General features: G+C 31.1%; 1 protein-coding gene across 8 annotated transcripts; it reads left to right on the top strand.

Moving 5' to 3' along the window:
• The first annotated feature begins 209 nt into the window (after nucleotides 1-209).
• On the top strand, nucleotides 210-6,212 carry LOC109015800 (tubby-like F-box protein 8). 8 transcript variants are annotated; one of them, XM_035685892.1, is made up of 6 exons: nucleotides 210-544; nucleotides 826-955; nucleotides 1,531-1,995; nucleotides 2,165-2,252; nucleotides 3,659-3,791; nucleotides 5,207-6,212. In XM_035685892.1, the coding sequence occupies exons 3-6, from the start codon at nucleotides 1,639-1,641 to the stop codon at nucleotides 5,940-5,942; spliced, it is 1,314 nt and encodes a 437-aa protein (XP_035541785.1). In that variant the 5' UTR covers nucleotides 210-544; nucleotides 826-955; nucleotides 1,531-1,638; the 3' UTR covers nucleotides 5,943-6,212. The 8 variants fall into 8 exon arrangements, with proteins under 8 accessions (XP_035541785.1, XP_035541787.1, XP_035541786.1 ...); XM_035685894.1 differs by having other exon boundaries at nucleotides 210-536; XM_035685893.1 differs by having other exon boundaries at nucleotides 210-449.
• Nucleotides 6,213-16,548: the final 10,336 nt, after the last annotated feature.

The raw sequence follows: 16,548 nt of genomic DNA on the forward strand, positions 1-16,548 counted from the left end.
AATGCACGGGCCGTCGAAGGTACCGGAACGGAAGTTAAGGTAAACGAAGATCAGGTCAACTGTTAAGGGCAAAACGGTAATATTGAAAACAAAGAAAAGTCTCTGGCTCAAGTGGACATTAAACAAACAACACTAAGATAACGATGAAGTAATTAATTAGTACTAATAATGTCTGAACACTTTCTCTATTTATTATAGCCGTGGATCGGTAATTTTGATCAGCTGATCTTTTACGTTCGTGAGTTGGATTTGATAAAGTCTTTAAGTCCGAGTCTCTGTGGGAGACAGAGAGAGACTGTGTAGTAAGAAACGAACCATCCGGAGAATTTGAGTCTGAGGACGAAAGATGGCAGCCATGTATAATCTTCGGTTCTGGGCAAGTCTATCTCTGGGTTCTTTGAGTTTTCGCTGGGTGTTGGAGAAAGTTCTACTGTTTCTCTGAGTGGTGGGTAGGTTTGCATAGAAGGGGCAAAAGGGTGTTAAAAAGTGTCGGTATTTGAAAGATTCTGATGGTCTTTGTTCAGCTGACGAGAAGTGTAATTTTGTAAATCTTCTCAGTGATGCTATAATTCGGAAAATATTTGTTTCGTTTTTTGAATTTTTTCTTCGAGGTGTTTGTAGCATCACATTTCAATTTGTGTTCTGTGACTTTTGGTTTGTAACATTGTTGTTGTTGTGTGGTTGATTTTTTTTTTTTTTTCTAATTGAAAATTTATTTGCTCGTACCTTTTTCTTGTTTTTGAATTCTATGGTTTGATGCTTAATTAGGAAGAAAATGAATCATTTTTACGTCACATTTCTAATTTTGCGTTTTTTCCTTTGCAGAATTCTACCTGGAAGACTTGATCTTTGCATGCTTTCACCGATGTCCGAGAGCCCTAGGAGTGGAGGAATGGATCTTCGATCAGTTTCCTCTTTTGGTGATTCTTAAGTTTTAAGATTTTTTTCCCAGAAGGTTCCTTTTTTGACCCTGTCATTTGCTCCTAAAACACGATGTCAGGACTTCAAGCAATTTAATTTATTATGGCTCTACAGAACTGTATATGTGTCTCGCACGTTATTGGCTTCTAGATATTGGGCCTGCAATGTTTTTTTTTAAACATTAATTTTTTCCGTCTATCTCTATGCTGCCGTGAAGGTTTTGCATTTAATAATTAGGGATGCGGTTTAGAAAATGCTTTAATATTTTTGGTGCGTGCTTTCTGGTAATTGGGGGAGATTTGCATCTGGCTTTACCATGTGAGCATAATTCTTTTGGCTGGATTCTTCATTTAAATTACGTTGTACCAAATAAGAAGTGTTGTTTGAATTAATGGTTTTTTAGAATTCGTGGATCAGTTTAAAATTTGCCAAAAGATGTCTCTGATAAAAGTCTGGTATTTTATGCTGCTTTAGGTCCATGTGAGCTTTCCTTCTTGTCTGAGAATCTCCTTTTCTTGCTTTGTGCTTTTCCCTATGTGTCTTCTTTTTATCTTTTCTTTGTTATCAAGCATGGTGATTGGAATTTGAATAAATGAATTTGATTTGCAGCTGTACTTGAACTTATGGGTTTGTGGTGACTAGTCATACTTTTATGCAAGTGGAATAAAATATATGTGACGATATTGAAGATATATTACATCTGGGGTTATCAGCATAATGGAGAAGATGTCGTTCCGAAGTATAGTTCGCGATGTAAGGGATGGACTAGGAAGCTTATCAAGGAGAAGTATTGAGGTGAGGCTGCCTCGTCATCCCAGGGGGAAATCACATGGCTCAGTCCATGAGTTGCATGACCAGCCCCTGGTAGTCCAGAACAGCCGTTGGGCTAGCCTCCCGCCTGAGCTTTTATTTGATGTGATCAAAAGATTGGAGGCAAGTGAGAGTACTTGGCCTGCCCGGAGGCATGTTGTTGCATGTGCTGCTGTCTGCAGAGCCTGGAGGGAAATGTGCAAAGAAATTGTCAGAGGTCCTGAATTATCTGGGAAAATTACCTTTCCTATTTCCCTGAAGCAGGTGAGATCTTTATGATCATTTCTCTTGTCTGTATAATAAATACATGATATACTTGCTTAAATATGTCTTTATTAAGGTCATCACTTTGTTTTTGTATCTGGAAGTTTAGTTGAATGTAAATTAATTGCTGCATTTTTTACATCATTTTAACTATTATTTTTGTTTACAGCCGGGGCCTCAAGTTGGAAACATGCAATGCTTTATTAAGAGGGACACATCAAATTTAACTTACCACCTTTTCCTCTGTCTTAGCCCTGGTATGCTCATATTGTAACACTTGATTGCTGCTAATATCTTGTTGAGTTTAGTATGAACTGTCTTGCTTTGTGATTGATTGGGGTCCTAAAGTGATGCCGGTGGTTAACTTAATGCCTCTTAATATTTTCTCAACACATTCAGCAATTTTGTTTTCAATGAAATTGATGGTTTCTGCAGCTCAAAATTATCCTGGATTGCAGTTAACTTCTTGGGGTTTTTTTTTTTTCACTGCATGCATTGGCAATGTCAGATGTTATTGCTCAAAACATTTTTATTGTCACCAATAATTTATTTATGTAACATGAGAATTGCCCTTCGCCATAACCAAGAGTTTCATATAATTTAATGTGGCATATATGGGACATGATTCTAGGTGAACAATTCTAATGAAATCTTCTATGCAATGAAGGTGCCAAAATGTTAGTCCTAAGTATCTGAAACGCTAGATTAATATGTATTTGGCATCTACATGTCTTCTCTCTCTCTCTCTCTCTCTCTCTCTCTCTCTCTCTGGGTGTACCATCCTCTAAAATGAATGTGATGCTTCAGTATCCACCTAAATCCTCTTTAATTGAGTCTCCTTGTGGCAGTGATGGCCTAAACCCCAGGCAATTTATAAGCTTTTTTTGTGACCTAAATCATATATGTGACATCTAGCTTGGCCATCTTCTTTGACTCGTTCCAAGTTATAGCCTTTATCACAAAAGTAATGCCTTAGACAACTAATGGCCATTTCCAATGTTCATGGTCACATGAGATGTGATTCCATTGCGTGGCTTATAACTTTACTGAAATTTCACTTTGCTTCAGTGTCACTGATGTAAATGTTTTGGGCTCTTTTGGTTAGTGGCAAATTTTGGCTCAATGTTTATGAATTTGATCCAATTCCTATTAAGTCTGTTTAGAAAACATGTAGTGATTCCCATCTCCTGAGGTCAATTTGCCTGATGTTTTATTTATAATGAATGACAAATTTTGGGTCGTGAGTTAAGAACTCATTGGGTATGTACCTGCAGGCCCACTCTGTATGGGTTCCTGAACGGTCAGAGGACGAACTACGTTAGGTTTATGAAAATTTCATTTCTCATGCTCCATGGACTTGAAATTTTGTTCCAGTTGCAAAAGTTTTAGCTGGGCATTTGTATCAGCTGTATCTTCTTTGGGCTGTGTGCTGTGTTAAATTGAATGTCTTCTTCATTTGTGATTGATTTAGGTTAGTGCTTGCATCAATTATCTATGCCGTGTGATTGCATCTGTATGTTGGTAGTATGTTGGCGGCCTTTTTCCATCTTAAGCACAATTTCTTTCCCTTAAATGTATTTGTGCCTCTTCTCTTTTGTGTTTGTTCATTATCATTCTATTTGGGGATGAACTCCTAACTCCCAACCCATCTATGGTCCTGCAGCTCTGCTTGTCGAAAATGGGAAATTTCTTCTCTCTGCAAAACGGACCCGGCGAACAACTTGCACAGAATATGTGATTTCCATGGATGCAGATAGCATTTCAAGATCAAGCAGCACTTACATTGGAAAACTGAGGTAGGTCTTGCTAAACTTCTTAATTCTTTTATACGTGATTCAATTCACTGTAATGTTTTAATATGGGGCAAAGTCCTTGTATTAATGGTTTCCTCCCTCCACTGCCTCCCAAAAGATAAAAAATAAATTAACAAAAAGGAGGAGAAAGATATTCAAGTAAAGAACAAAGAAAGTATGCAATGGTGCAATGTGTGTGAATCTGTGGTCAAACAAATTGTTACAACTTCATTCAATGGTTTATAACTTATTTTTTAATTTTTTTATAATTCAGATTATAATTAGATGTTTGTTTATATTTCAGTAATAGGTATTATGTATGTCTTGTTCAAATGAATAGATTTATCCTATTATTAAAAAGTATTATTTATTTTGTGTTCTTTTTGGTACTTAAAAGCTAACCTTAAATTTATGTTTGAATGAGGTTCTCAGCATGAATAGATTAATGTGAAATTCTTTCCCCGTTAATCACAATTTGTGCCTTCTGTACAGATTCTAAAGAAGAAAATCAATAGACTGTGACTTCTATATTATAATCCCAGATAGAGCTGAATTGTTATGTGTTGGGGTCTTTCATAAGCCATGATATGGATATATTGAATAGCTTATGTACCTTTTGAGATTTTGATTGCAAGTATATCAGCATGAGAAATTCAAAAATGCAGATAAGGACCATTCAGTCTGTGCCTTGATCTCTTCTATTTGTGGTAATCTAGACATGTCCTTGTCGCAGTATCTATCTGGCTTATCTTCTGTTAAATAATGTTCAAACATGTCTAATTCTCATATCCTATAGTCATTGTAATCTTATTGCCCCATTCTTGAGGTGATTTAACTTTTGGAGCTGCAGCTAAGTATTATTTGTTTCATATCATGCCTAAACCATACTAGATAAACTTCTCTGAGTTCGTCCATAATTGGCACCACCTCATACTTTTGTTTAATCATTTATTAATTATTTCTTCTACTTTGCAAGTTGGTGTGAAGAACGCACTATCCACACCACTAACTTGGAAAGATTTGATTTGTAAGATTCAAAATTTTAAATTACTATTGCAAATCAAATAATGTCATGTCGCCAGTGTGGAAGGTGTGTCCTCAACACTGGCTTGCAAATATAATTTTTCTTTATTAATTTATAACTTGTTTCTTGCCTGTTATATTTATATTGGAACCTTCGTTTGGATTGTGCTGCTTTGTTGGTCATGTTTCTTGAATTTTAGCATTTCACCCCTAAAGACAAAATAATAATATTACAGGAAGCTGTATATTTATTATTTGTTCTTAATCACCAGAGCCCACTATGTACTTTGTGCAAGAAGTCTTCATTTTGTAACTTCAAGCCTATGATCAAGTACATTCCATGAATGGCTTTGCATCAATCTCTTCTGTTCAAACGCATAAGGTCTTTGTTTCAGGTCAAATTTCCTGGGCACCAAATTCATAATTTATGATACACAGCCTCCCTATAACAATGGGCAGTTTTCACCCCCCAGCCGAAGCCGTCGGTTTTACTCGAAAAAGGTTTCTCCAAAGGTCCCCACTGGAACCTATAACATTGCTCAAGTCACATATGAGCTCAATGTGCTAGGCACTCGGGGTCCACGCAAGATGCACTGCACAATGCACTCAATCCCCGCCTCAGCTCTTGAACCAGGTGGTACTGTTCCTGGTCAACCTGAGCTCCTCCCTCGCTCCCTTGAAGACTCATTTCGTAGCATTTCATTTGCAAAATCAATCGATACCTCAACTGAGTTTGGCAGCTCCAGGTTCTCAGATATTATTGGATCCCACAATGAAGATGATGACGGAAAAGTGAGGCCTTTGGTTCTCCGAAACAAGGCTCCAAGATGGCATGAACAGTTGCAGTGTTGGTGCCTCAACTTCCGTGGAAGGGTGACTGTTGCCTCTGTCAAGAACTTTCAGCTAATTGCTGCAACACAGCCAGCTGCTGGTGCACCAACACCATCACAGCCAGCTGCTGGTGCACCAATACCAAGGCAGCCAACCCAACCTGATCATGACAAGGTAATTCTGCAGTTTGGTAAAGTCGGCAAGGATATTTTTACCATGGATTATCGGTATCCTCTGTCTGCATTTCAGGCTTTTGCCATTTGCTTGAGCAGCTTTGATACTAAGTTGGCATGTGAATAGAAAACAAATAACAATGGTGAGGAATAGAAAATCTAGATGGTAATCTCTTCTTTTGTAGGGTTTTTTTATAGGATGGGCTGTTTGTATGTAAAATTCAATGCCCTATAAAAAAAAGTGCAGATCGAACAATATTGGTTAACACAGGAGGACCTTTTCCTTTTGTTTATCCTTGTTAGTTAGCTCTGTATGCTTCCTTTGTCTATCTTTGGTCGTTAAAACTGAGTTTTAACATACAGTTATCTTGGGTTAACGAAACTACATTCTTCTTTATCTGTATTCGGTAATTAATTCCATGAATTATACCAAAGAAAATAAATGAGTTCAGCGGAACAGTTGTGTGCCTCATGAATTCCAAGCCATTTTATTGTTTTGTTTGTTGAGGTTAGTGCCGATCGGAGTTGACAATGTTGCCGGCCCCAATATCACAGAAAAAGTCCAACCCATGTCCTTTTGTATGCTTGCGTTCGTGATTCTTTACACCTCTTGACGGTTTGAGTTTTCATGACCATTCTCCCAGACTATTCTTTTTTTCTTTTATTTTCCTTTTACTGGTGTGATGAATGCGATGTTAAATCCAACCAAGAAAGTGATGTAAGTTTGCTAAACAGTCCAGTACACTGGGAGTAAGGAATCAAGGATAGTGCTAAACTGAAAACAAACAAGAAAGAAAACAAGTTCGAGGTACAATAAAAATTTGAGGATCTTGTCTGTTTTACAGTAATCATGAAGTTTCTATCTTTCAGTGAACGTTAAACTCCGCTCATTTTGAAATAAATAAATGATGCTATTTTCTTTTTAGTTGTTTTAAAGCATATGAGATCGGCAGGTCATGCCAACTTGCCGTAAGAAAATAATTACAGGTAGATCAGTGTGTTCACACAACACAGCCTTTTCCTAATTACAGATTATGAACTGATTTTGTTGATGAATATAAACTTCCTTGAGGCTGAAGCAATATCACACTATGCCAAAAGCTCACATTTCTCTGGGCCCAGGCAGTACTGCGCCAGGTTCAAGTCTCCGGTCGATTGTTTCTCGGTCTTAGAAACCCTGAACAGTCCCTACTCGGCCTCGTTTATTTTTAAAAAAAAAATTAATTTATCTCATTTAATTATTATAATTTTTTCAAATTTTCATATAAAATAAAATAAATAATTTAAATTTTTTAAATTTTAAAACAAAAATAATATTAAAAAATAATATTATAATAATATTTTATTTAATTTTTAATTTTAATCTCAACTCATTTCATCTGTAAAAACAAACGAGTCTATCTCATCCATCCCATGTTAATCCAAGAAGTTCCAACTTCCATACCCTCTTACTCTTTTTGAAGGGGTGACATTCAATTTGTAGTTTTGTGAAAGCTAGAGGTTTTGATTCTTTAAGCTATTTAGCTAATTGTACGGGACAGAGTCAAAGACACACACATACACGCATATAATTGGCTGGACACCGTACTCATGTAGAGGTTTCAGTCTTTCTTGCTTCTTACATATAATTTGCATATATATATATATATATATCTATTTTTATATGAATGAATGAAATTCTTAATTTACATTCCAAGTTAAAAGACAGGAACTGTAAAAGAAACATAAAAGAAGCAGGTGATCATAGAACCATATAAATTTGCAGAAAACATATAGATTAGATGACTTTGAATTCACCAACTTCATCATGTTACAACAAAGCTCATTCTTACAAGAATGGAACTAAAAGAACCAGTGCCATGCAAATGATATATATATATATATATATATATATATATATATAGAGAGAGAGAGAGAGAGAGAGAGAGAGAGAGAGCAAACTTTTGAATGATTACATCAGTTCTGCTAGCTTGAACAAACAATACCGACGACCCAAAAGTCTGCAATATTGCAGCAAATTAAATTAAACGTACGTACGTTACGTAGTCCTAGAAATAATTCTTCATGGGTTGACAGTACTGTCGAAAACGACAATACTCATGTAATATGCTAGAAAAAGACTGGTACGGTTGAGCCTCCTTGACAGAATTAGGGAGAGTGAGCACTGGTACTTGCCATATCGATCTAGCTGACTGAAGTACTACTGCCCAGCTGCTGCACTTCAGAATTTGGAACGAGTAGTACTTGATCTTCTTGGCTTTTCATGGAGGAATATGTATGCTCCAATCCTCTCTGAAGTGATCAACTACGTGGGTCAGGGTTACTCCGATCATTAGGGTCCCAGAACTCGAGAAGTGGAGTACTACGAAAACTCTTAATATTATGGAGCAAATCCAAAAGGGTTGGAGATCTAGAGCTGATCTCTCTCTTTCAGAGAGACAAGCACAGAAGCACACAGATGACAAATATATGTATACACACACAGAGATCACACACATATATACACATATATAAGTAGCATAATCTATTAATTACGTAGCTAGCTTGTGAAATAAATGTGTATTAATTCGTAGAAGGTGCTGCAATATTATTGCACTATTTCTACTATGCTATTGCCAGGTATTGCCCCAGCAAGCAATGAGCATCTTTTATTTTCTTCCTCCAAAAATATCTCCATGATCCCCTTTTATATTGTTCATCTTTTCACTCGATTGGTTTTGTATTTTATGATTGTAATCTCTATAGTCGACAAATTTTCTTTTTTCTTTTTTCTTTTTTAAGTTTAAGAAGTTGATTTTTTTTTTTTTTGTTTAAAAAAATGTGTTTCAAATTTTGAGCAATTTTGGAAAGCTGTTTGATTTAGCACTCCTGTGATCACCAATCAAATCACAACAAATGCATATTTTGTTTCTATGTTCTTTTTTTTTTTTATGAAAGAGAACCGTATCCCAAAATTTACTAATAACCCTCACTTGTGGCGGAAGACAACAGACATCTGAAGAATACAGATAAACAAAAAGGCCAAAACCCAGGCATCAAAAACTAAAAAACATCCAACCAAAATTTTTTGTTTCTATGCTTTATTAGAAATTATAGTCAATAATTATGAGTTATGAATGAGACATGCTCTTAAAAATATAACAACTTTGGGACAAAAATATTGAATCTACCCTATGCACCCTAGTATTTAATGAAATCACAAAATGATCATGAAGCAACTTGCTGATCTCACAGTATCATCTTTCTCTAGCACAAAAAGAGGTAAATCTTACAGATCTGACTCATAAGATTGCCAAGAGATGATGTTCCTTAATGCCCCAGATTTTGGCCATGCATGTAGATTGTGATATGGAGATAGCTAGATTTTCTCCATTTTGATGTTTGGTGGAGCACTACATCATCTCATATATTTTAATTTAATAATTATAGATAATAATAATGGTTGTGCTTGTGCAAGAATGGATCGCACACAGTGGTCACTAGTGCATCTTTCTAGATCAGGATAAAAGCACTTTGAATTTTATATTGGAATGGTTGGTAATATCCTGCAGGAATGGGTGGGACCTCTTCCATGGCCTCTTCAGAAGAACCAGTTATGCATATAAAGTTTGCAAATTTTGAGTTTATAATTTTTTTTTTTTTTTGGAACCAAACTCAGATGTTAGAAGTACTCTAGCCATCTAATCAACACGTGAGCCTCACACACCACCACAGTTGTTTGTAAAACATGCACCATTCATGTGGTTCTACATATTTGAAAACTACAATCACAAATATACCAATGAATTTTTGGCCTAGCCAACTCATCAGGTTTCAAGATCTGCTCCACCCCACTCCCATCTGGCCATTAGGGCATGATCAGATACATACACTGATCAAATTGAGTCTGACCCTCCTAAGCTGCAAAAGATTTGGTCAATCTTATTCTAACGAGTTATTTTATTCTTAAGTCGGTGTGTAATATACATAATTCACATCACTTAAATTAATAAAATATAATTTATAAGATTTAAATTTTTCATACAAATCAAATTATGATATGTAAGCACTTTATTGGATGTATTCACACTGGCATATAAATATTAAATAGAATTTTGATATTCCAATCATGGAGTTACATTCAATGTCTAATTCCTTGAATGCTGATTTAGAGGTATTAAAAGTAAATATCTCCATCCGAATTACCATAAAAATCCTCAATCATTTCATGTCATGAAACAGATAAATCTATATATATTTAATTAATACAAAATATGAATCTTTTTTAAATTATTTTAAGAATACACTAATCAAAATATTATCATTTTACAACTACTAAATGAATATGCACCAGCTTATAATAAGATTCTGCTGAAATTTGAATTATTATTATTAAGATGGATTATTCTTGCTTTTTTTTTTCCTTTCTTTTTCTTTTTCATTTGGACCGTAAAATACATTTATTTTATTTTTTAGTTATTGTGTCGGGGTACATAAATGAGTGTATGAGGATGACAATTAATAGCACACAGAAATAATATCCAATAATAAGTAATATTAATGCTGCATGAGATCAAGTAATTTGCGATATATAAAGCTGCTACTACTAGGCTAAGTTGAAGTTCACTGTTTCTCGAGCCCACTTAAATGCTGCAAAATTTAATTATTTCCTTCATCAAACTCCTTAAGCTGCTTGCTTCCATGATGTTATCCATAACGTATATATAATTTATAATAATATTTGTGGATGTAAATCATGCACACTTTCTTTAAAAAAAAGATGATAAATTTGAGAACTACTTTGTATTGATTTTTAAAGTGCCTCTCATATCCTTAGGTAGTGAGAGGGAGGTAGTCCTTGTATTGATTTTTTAAGAGTAATGGTAGACATAGTTTTAATATATGTAAGTTTTACATATTTTTTTTAAAAAAGTGAAGTCCATCATGAGAAAAATGATTTTTTATGTAAATATTATATTTATCAATTTTTTTTTAAAGGGAGTGTACGGGACTTGCACACTCCGTGAGTATTGCAAATATCATTTTTTATTTTTTAAAGAGAAATAATAGTTGCAATCGTGAGTGCGTAAATACTGTGCAATCACTTTGAAAAAAGTAAATAAATACAGATCCACATAAAAAAATATTTTTTTTTAATGGATCACACTATTTTTCAAAATGATTACACGATACTAGCGTAACTGTATGTAGTATTATTACTTTTTTTTAAATGATAAACCTTACTTTTTTTAAAAAAAAAGTGTGCATGACTTACATATGTATTTAATATTACTTTTTAAATGATGTCCATAGTATATTCTATAAATCAGCTTATAATATAATAACTCGCTCCAATAATTCCTCTGCTACCTTAAATGCTGAGCATTCATTTTCCACCGGAACTTAATAATTGAGTAATAAGATGTCATAGCTGAGGATCTCTATTGTGATAATTTAAAATAAAGATAAATATTTTTCACTATTGATATAAATTATTAGTATGTCCATTAATTTATTTAACAATTTTTTGTGTAGCTTTTTAAATAATTAAGTGTTATTTTTTAAAAAGAAGAAAAAAAATATCTAACTCGCAGATGTTAATTTCATTTTCTAATTCGTCCAACATTTTTGCTCTGTGGTTTTTAAGAATGTCTTTATAGGTAAAATTCAATGCCTAAACATCTCCTTAGGCCCTGTTTGGTTTTACAGATAGTCTCATTCTATCTTATCACATTTCATCTCATGTCATGTCATATCATCATCTAAATAGTATTAAAACACATACTTTTCAATTCAAATTTTTAACTTTTTCATCTAATTATTATCTAATAAAAAATGTTACAGACACAAATAAATTATATAAAATAAACTCACAAATTGATGTGACTTCATAAAATCCGTTAAATCTATTTCATAATAAAAGTAATTTTACAACCTGACGTACCACATCAAACCATATCAGTTTGTAGATTTATTTGTATGTAATCACTTTGTGGCTAAAATATTTTCCTTATCTAATCATTACAACTTTCCAAAACTTTCAATAAAATACAAAAAATAATTTAATTTTTTCAAATTTTAGAATAAAAATGATATTAATAAATTATATTCTAATAATATTTTAACTTTATAATTTTTTTAAACAACTTATTCTCTCTAATTTCTCAATACTCCATAAAATATTTAATTCAAACTATTTTATTATTATTTACATATTATTTCAATATATAATATTCATAAATTTTTCATCACATTTCATTTTGTAAGCAAACGAAGCCTAAGAGCATAATGCAGACTATTCTTTTACGAGGTAAGTAATCATTCATACGTAATCTCTTTTACAATTTTTTAATAATTTTGTATAAAATAAAAGGTACATATGCCAAATCTGAGATTCTAATGAGATAGAATTTTAAAATTAAAAAAATAAAAATAATGTTTGATTGGCAGGTTATAAAATGAATTATAAAATACTTTTGTCCATGTCATTAATATTCTTATATCAAAGAGGTATTCTAGCATCAAGTGAGTGCGTAAAATACAACACACATTATTTAAATGATCAAATTTAATTTATTAAATTCAAATTTTAAAATTTATCTTTATATCATATAAGCACTTTACCATATCTACTTAACACACCTGCTCGAAAATAGAATTTCTCTGCACTAAAGAGTAACAAATAAATCCCAAAAATAATAGAGGTCTATAGCATCCAAGTATACTCGATGAGTTACAATTAGATAAATGATATTTATAATCTTAGGTATACAAATCTCGTTCACTCTATTTAAAAAAAAAAAAAGTAAATTCGAGATTCAAATATAAAAATAATTTTTTAATAATAAACATCATATTTTAAAGAAAGTATATGTGATTTGTGCACACTAAAATCATATCTAACATTACTAGTACAATTATGAGAGAATGAATATTACTTTTAAAATCAGACTAAAAAAGTGATTAGTTAGAAAGAATAACTTAGTAGCCTTTTCATTCAAATGTCAACCCAAACGAGTAGTGTTTTTCTTCCTCCTTAGGAATAATATTCATATATGAGTAGTGGCATAGTGCTATAAGTATGCACAATTTTATGTATAATATTATACATATTGAATAACAATCTCATTTTATTATTTTTTTTAATTTAAATTTCAAATTTTAAAATATTCATAATTTCAATAGTTGACACGTCTGCCGTATGGTTATGTAATTAAAAATTGTAATTACAAATAATGTTTTTCCTACTTTTTATACCCATCAATCACACACAACGTCATGATTTTATCAACTCTACAACAAATTAAATTATACCCAATTGAGTTTTTTTAAAAGAGAAATTTTGAAACTCTAAAATATAAATCTTAATAATCTTAATTCTAATTATTTTTAAAAGTTATTTTACGATTCCCAGCCTCCAAATCGGAGTAGTTTGGAATCAGAAATGAGTTGAGATGGTTTGTGAATAGTAGAATAAAAGTTAAATTATTTATTATATTTTGTGTTGAAATTTGATAAAATTATTTTGAGATTTAAAAAAATTTAATTATTTATTATATTTTGTCTGAAAATTTAAAAAAATAATAATGATTAAATGAGATGAGTTAAGGTGAGATTTGAATGCAAACGAATTATCTATTAGTCATAATTGATCTAATAATTTCCTTACTTGTTTTACAATCTGAAAAAAGTTTCCCTACTAAGTTTCTATTTCCTTCTGCTGTTACCTTTCCCATGCATATGCTCTGTATTAAACTCAATTACCTCATTTCCCTCCTCTGTAAGTTAAAGCTTGTTCCATCTTTCCTCCAGATCCTCCATCGCTGCCTACCTCAGTCCTGTGAATTGACTAGGGAAGACGACTCCTCCCTCACTCTACAAACAAGCTGAGACTATCCTTTCATCCAAGCTTTATCCTCATAGTAGTAAGCTCAGAGAAGACTTATAAAAAGGTGGACTCTTTTGTGTGACTCTCGTGCATGCCTTATTATTATTATTATTTTGCTACCTTAGATGCTGAGCATTCATTTTCCACCGGAACTTAATAACTGAGTAACACGACGTCATGGCTAAGGATCTCTATTGTGATAATTTAAAATAATAAGATGTCATTACTAGAGCATAGCACTTCCAATAGATGCTCTATAATACATTTTTCTTTAAAATATAAAAAAAATTATCTTAAAGTACCCTCCAATGAATCTTGTATTTCATTCTTCATTTTGTATTCTGCTACAGTAACATGCTATATGTAGAGGGAGTTTTTCATTATTGTAAACATTTTAAATTAGTTTCTCTCTCCTACTGTTTGATTTTCATTTCAGATTCTTTCTCTCATTCCCACACTTTCTTCTTTGTTGGGCACTAAAGACAAAATCTGAAGCTGAATTAATCTCTTCTTTTCATTATATAATCTATTCTTTTTATTTTTTGAATTAATTTATATTTTAGTTTAGTTTATAAATTTGGATTAATTTAAAATATAACATGATCATATAACATTGTATATGGAGAGATATTGTAAATATCAAAAGATTTGAAGATATCATTGATAGTTAGAAAAAAATATTTGAAATAAATAAAAATATATTAAAAAGTATAATATTTAAATGATATGAAGAAAAAATAGATAAGTTGATGTATGATATATTGTAAAAATCAGCATGTAAAATAGAAAAAATAAATTTTAATTATGTATGTTAAATGATAAGATGAAGAATCTATTGAGAGTGCTTAAGGATCTCTATTGTGATAATTTAAAATAAAGAAAAATATTTTTCATTATTGATATAAATCAGTATGTCCATTAATTTATTTAACAATCTTTTATGTGATTTTTTAAATAATTGAGTGCTATTATTTAAAAAGAAGAAAAAAAAAATCTAACTCGCAGGTGTTAATTTCATTTTCTAATTCGTCAAACATTTTTGCTCTATGGTTTTTAAGAATGTCTCATAGGTAAACTCCAATACCTATAATTTGTCTAAACATCTAATTAGGCCTGTTTGGTTTTACAGATAGTCTCATTCTATCTTATCACATTTTATCTCATTCATCTCAACATTTAAATATTATTCAGATACAAATATTTTTCAATTTTAAATTTTTGAAATTTCAATTTTTTTTATCTAATTATTACTTAATCACTACATCTTTTCTAAATTTTCAAGAAAACACAAAAAACGATTCAATTTTTTCAGATTCTAAAATAAAAATAAAAATAATAAATTATATTATAATAATATTTTAACTTTATAATATTAATCTTTTTTACAATTTTTAAATAATTTTGTATAAAATAAAAGGTACATATGCCAAATTTGAGATTCTAATGAGATAGAATCTTAAAATTAAAAAAATAAAAATAATATGTTTGATTGACAGCTTATAAAATGAATTATAAAATACTTTTGTCCATGTCATTAATATTCTTATATCAAAGAGGTATTTTAGTTTCAAGTCTGCATGTAGAATATATATATTATTTAAATGATAAAATTTAATTTGTCAAATTCAAAATTTATCTATATATTATATAAACAATCTACTATGTTTGCTTAACATATCGGCTAAGGATAGAATTTTTCTACAATAAAGAGTAACCAATAAATCTCAAAAATAATAGAGGTCTATAGCATCCAAGTATACTCAATGAGTTACAATTACAGAAACGATATTTGCAGTTTTAGATATGTAAGTCTCGCACATTTTATTTAAAAAAATGATAAATTTGATATTCACATAAAAAAAAAATAATAAACCTCATATTTTAAAAAAAAATACGCAAAATTTGAAGACACTAAACTCGTATCTAACATTACTAGTACAATTATGAGAGAATGTAAATTAATTTTAAAATCAGACTAAAAAGTGATCAGTAGAAGAATAACTTAGTAGCCTTTTCAAATGTCAACCCAAACGTGTAGTATTTACTACTATTTTTCTTCCTCTGGCTTAGGAATAATATTCATATATGAGTAGTGCTAATCTCATTTTATTAGTTTATTTTAATTTTAATTTTCAAAATATTCATAATTTTAATGACTGATAGGTCAGCCGTATAATTATGTAATTAAAAATTGTAAATACAAATAATATTTTTCTTATTTTTTATACCCTTGAATCATACACAACGTCATGATTTTATCAACTCTACAACAAATTAAATTATACCCAATTGAATTGTTTTAAAAGAAAAATTTTGGAACTCTAAAATATAAATCTTAATAATCTTAATTCTAATTATTTTTAAAAGTTATTTTAGTCACCATTCCAATCGTTACATTTTTTTTTTTACATCATTTTCAATCGTTACTTGGAGAATCCTTGAAATTGGTCATTATCTGATAGTTAGCCGCCAGAATTTGTCAGAATTCGTTGGCCGATGGCCGGAATCCGATAGCCAGCCGTCGATGGAATAGAAGGACAAGCAGTCACCATTAATTTTTTAAAAATGTTATAAAATTCAATTTCATGTGAATGAATATATTTTAATTAAAAATTTTTATTTATAAGTTATCGTGTAAATATATACTTGCGATTGATATGAATATTATGCTTTATCTACCGACTATCAGGAGAAAAAGAGATGAGAAATTTTTTAATCACAAATAAATTTTATAAAAATAAATTTATAAATTAATATTTTAATGTGATATATTAATTTGTAAAATAATTTTTATTATAAAATAAATTTAAAGAGAAATTATAAGAAATAAATTATATTAATTTATAAAATATTTGTTATGACCGTA

The sequence above is a fragment of the Juglans regia genome, chromosome 15, assembly GCF_001411555.2.
Source record: "Juglans regia cultivar Chandler chromosome 15, Walnut 2.0, whole genome shotgun sequence".
Lineage (NCBI taxonomy): Eukaryota > Viridiplantae > Streptophyta > Magnoliopsida > Fagales > Juglandaceae > Juglans > Juglans regia.

Coding starts and splice junctions, on each gene's coding strand:
- LOC109015800 (XM_035685892.1), top strand. CDS start 1,639: ATGGAGAAGATGTCGTTCCGAAGTATAGTTCGCGATGTAAGGGATGGA. Junction 2,253..3,658: donor TTTCCTCTGTCTTAGCCCTG/GTATGCTCATAT, acceptor ATGGTCCTGCAG/CTCTGCTTGTCGAAAATGGG. Junction 3,792..5,206: donor ACTTACATTGGAAAACTGAG/GTAGGTCTTGCT, acceptor TCTTTGTTTCAG/GTCAAATTTCCTGGGCACCA.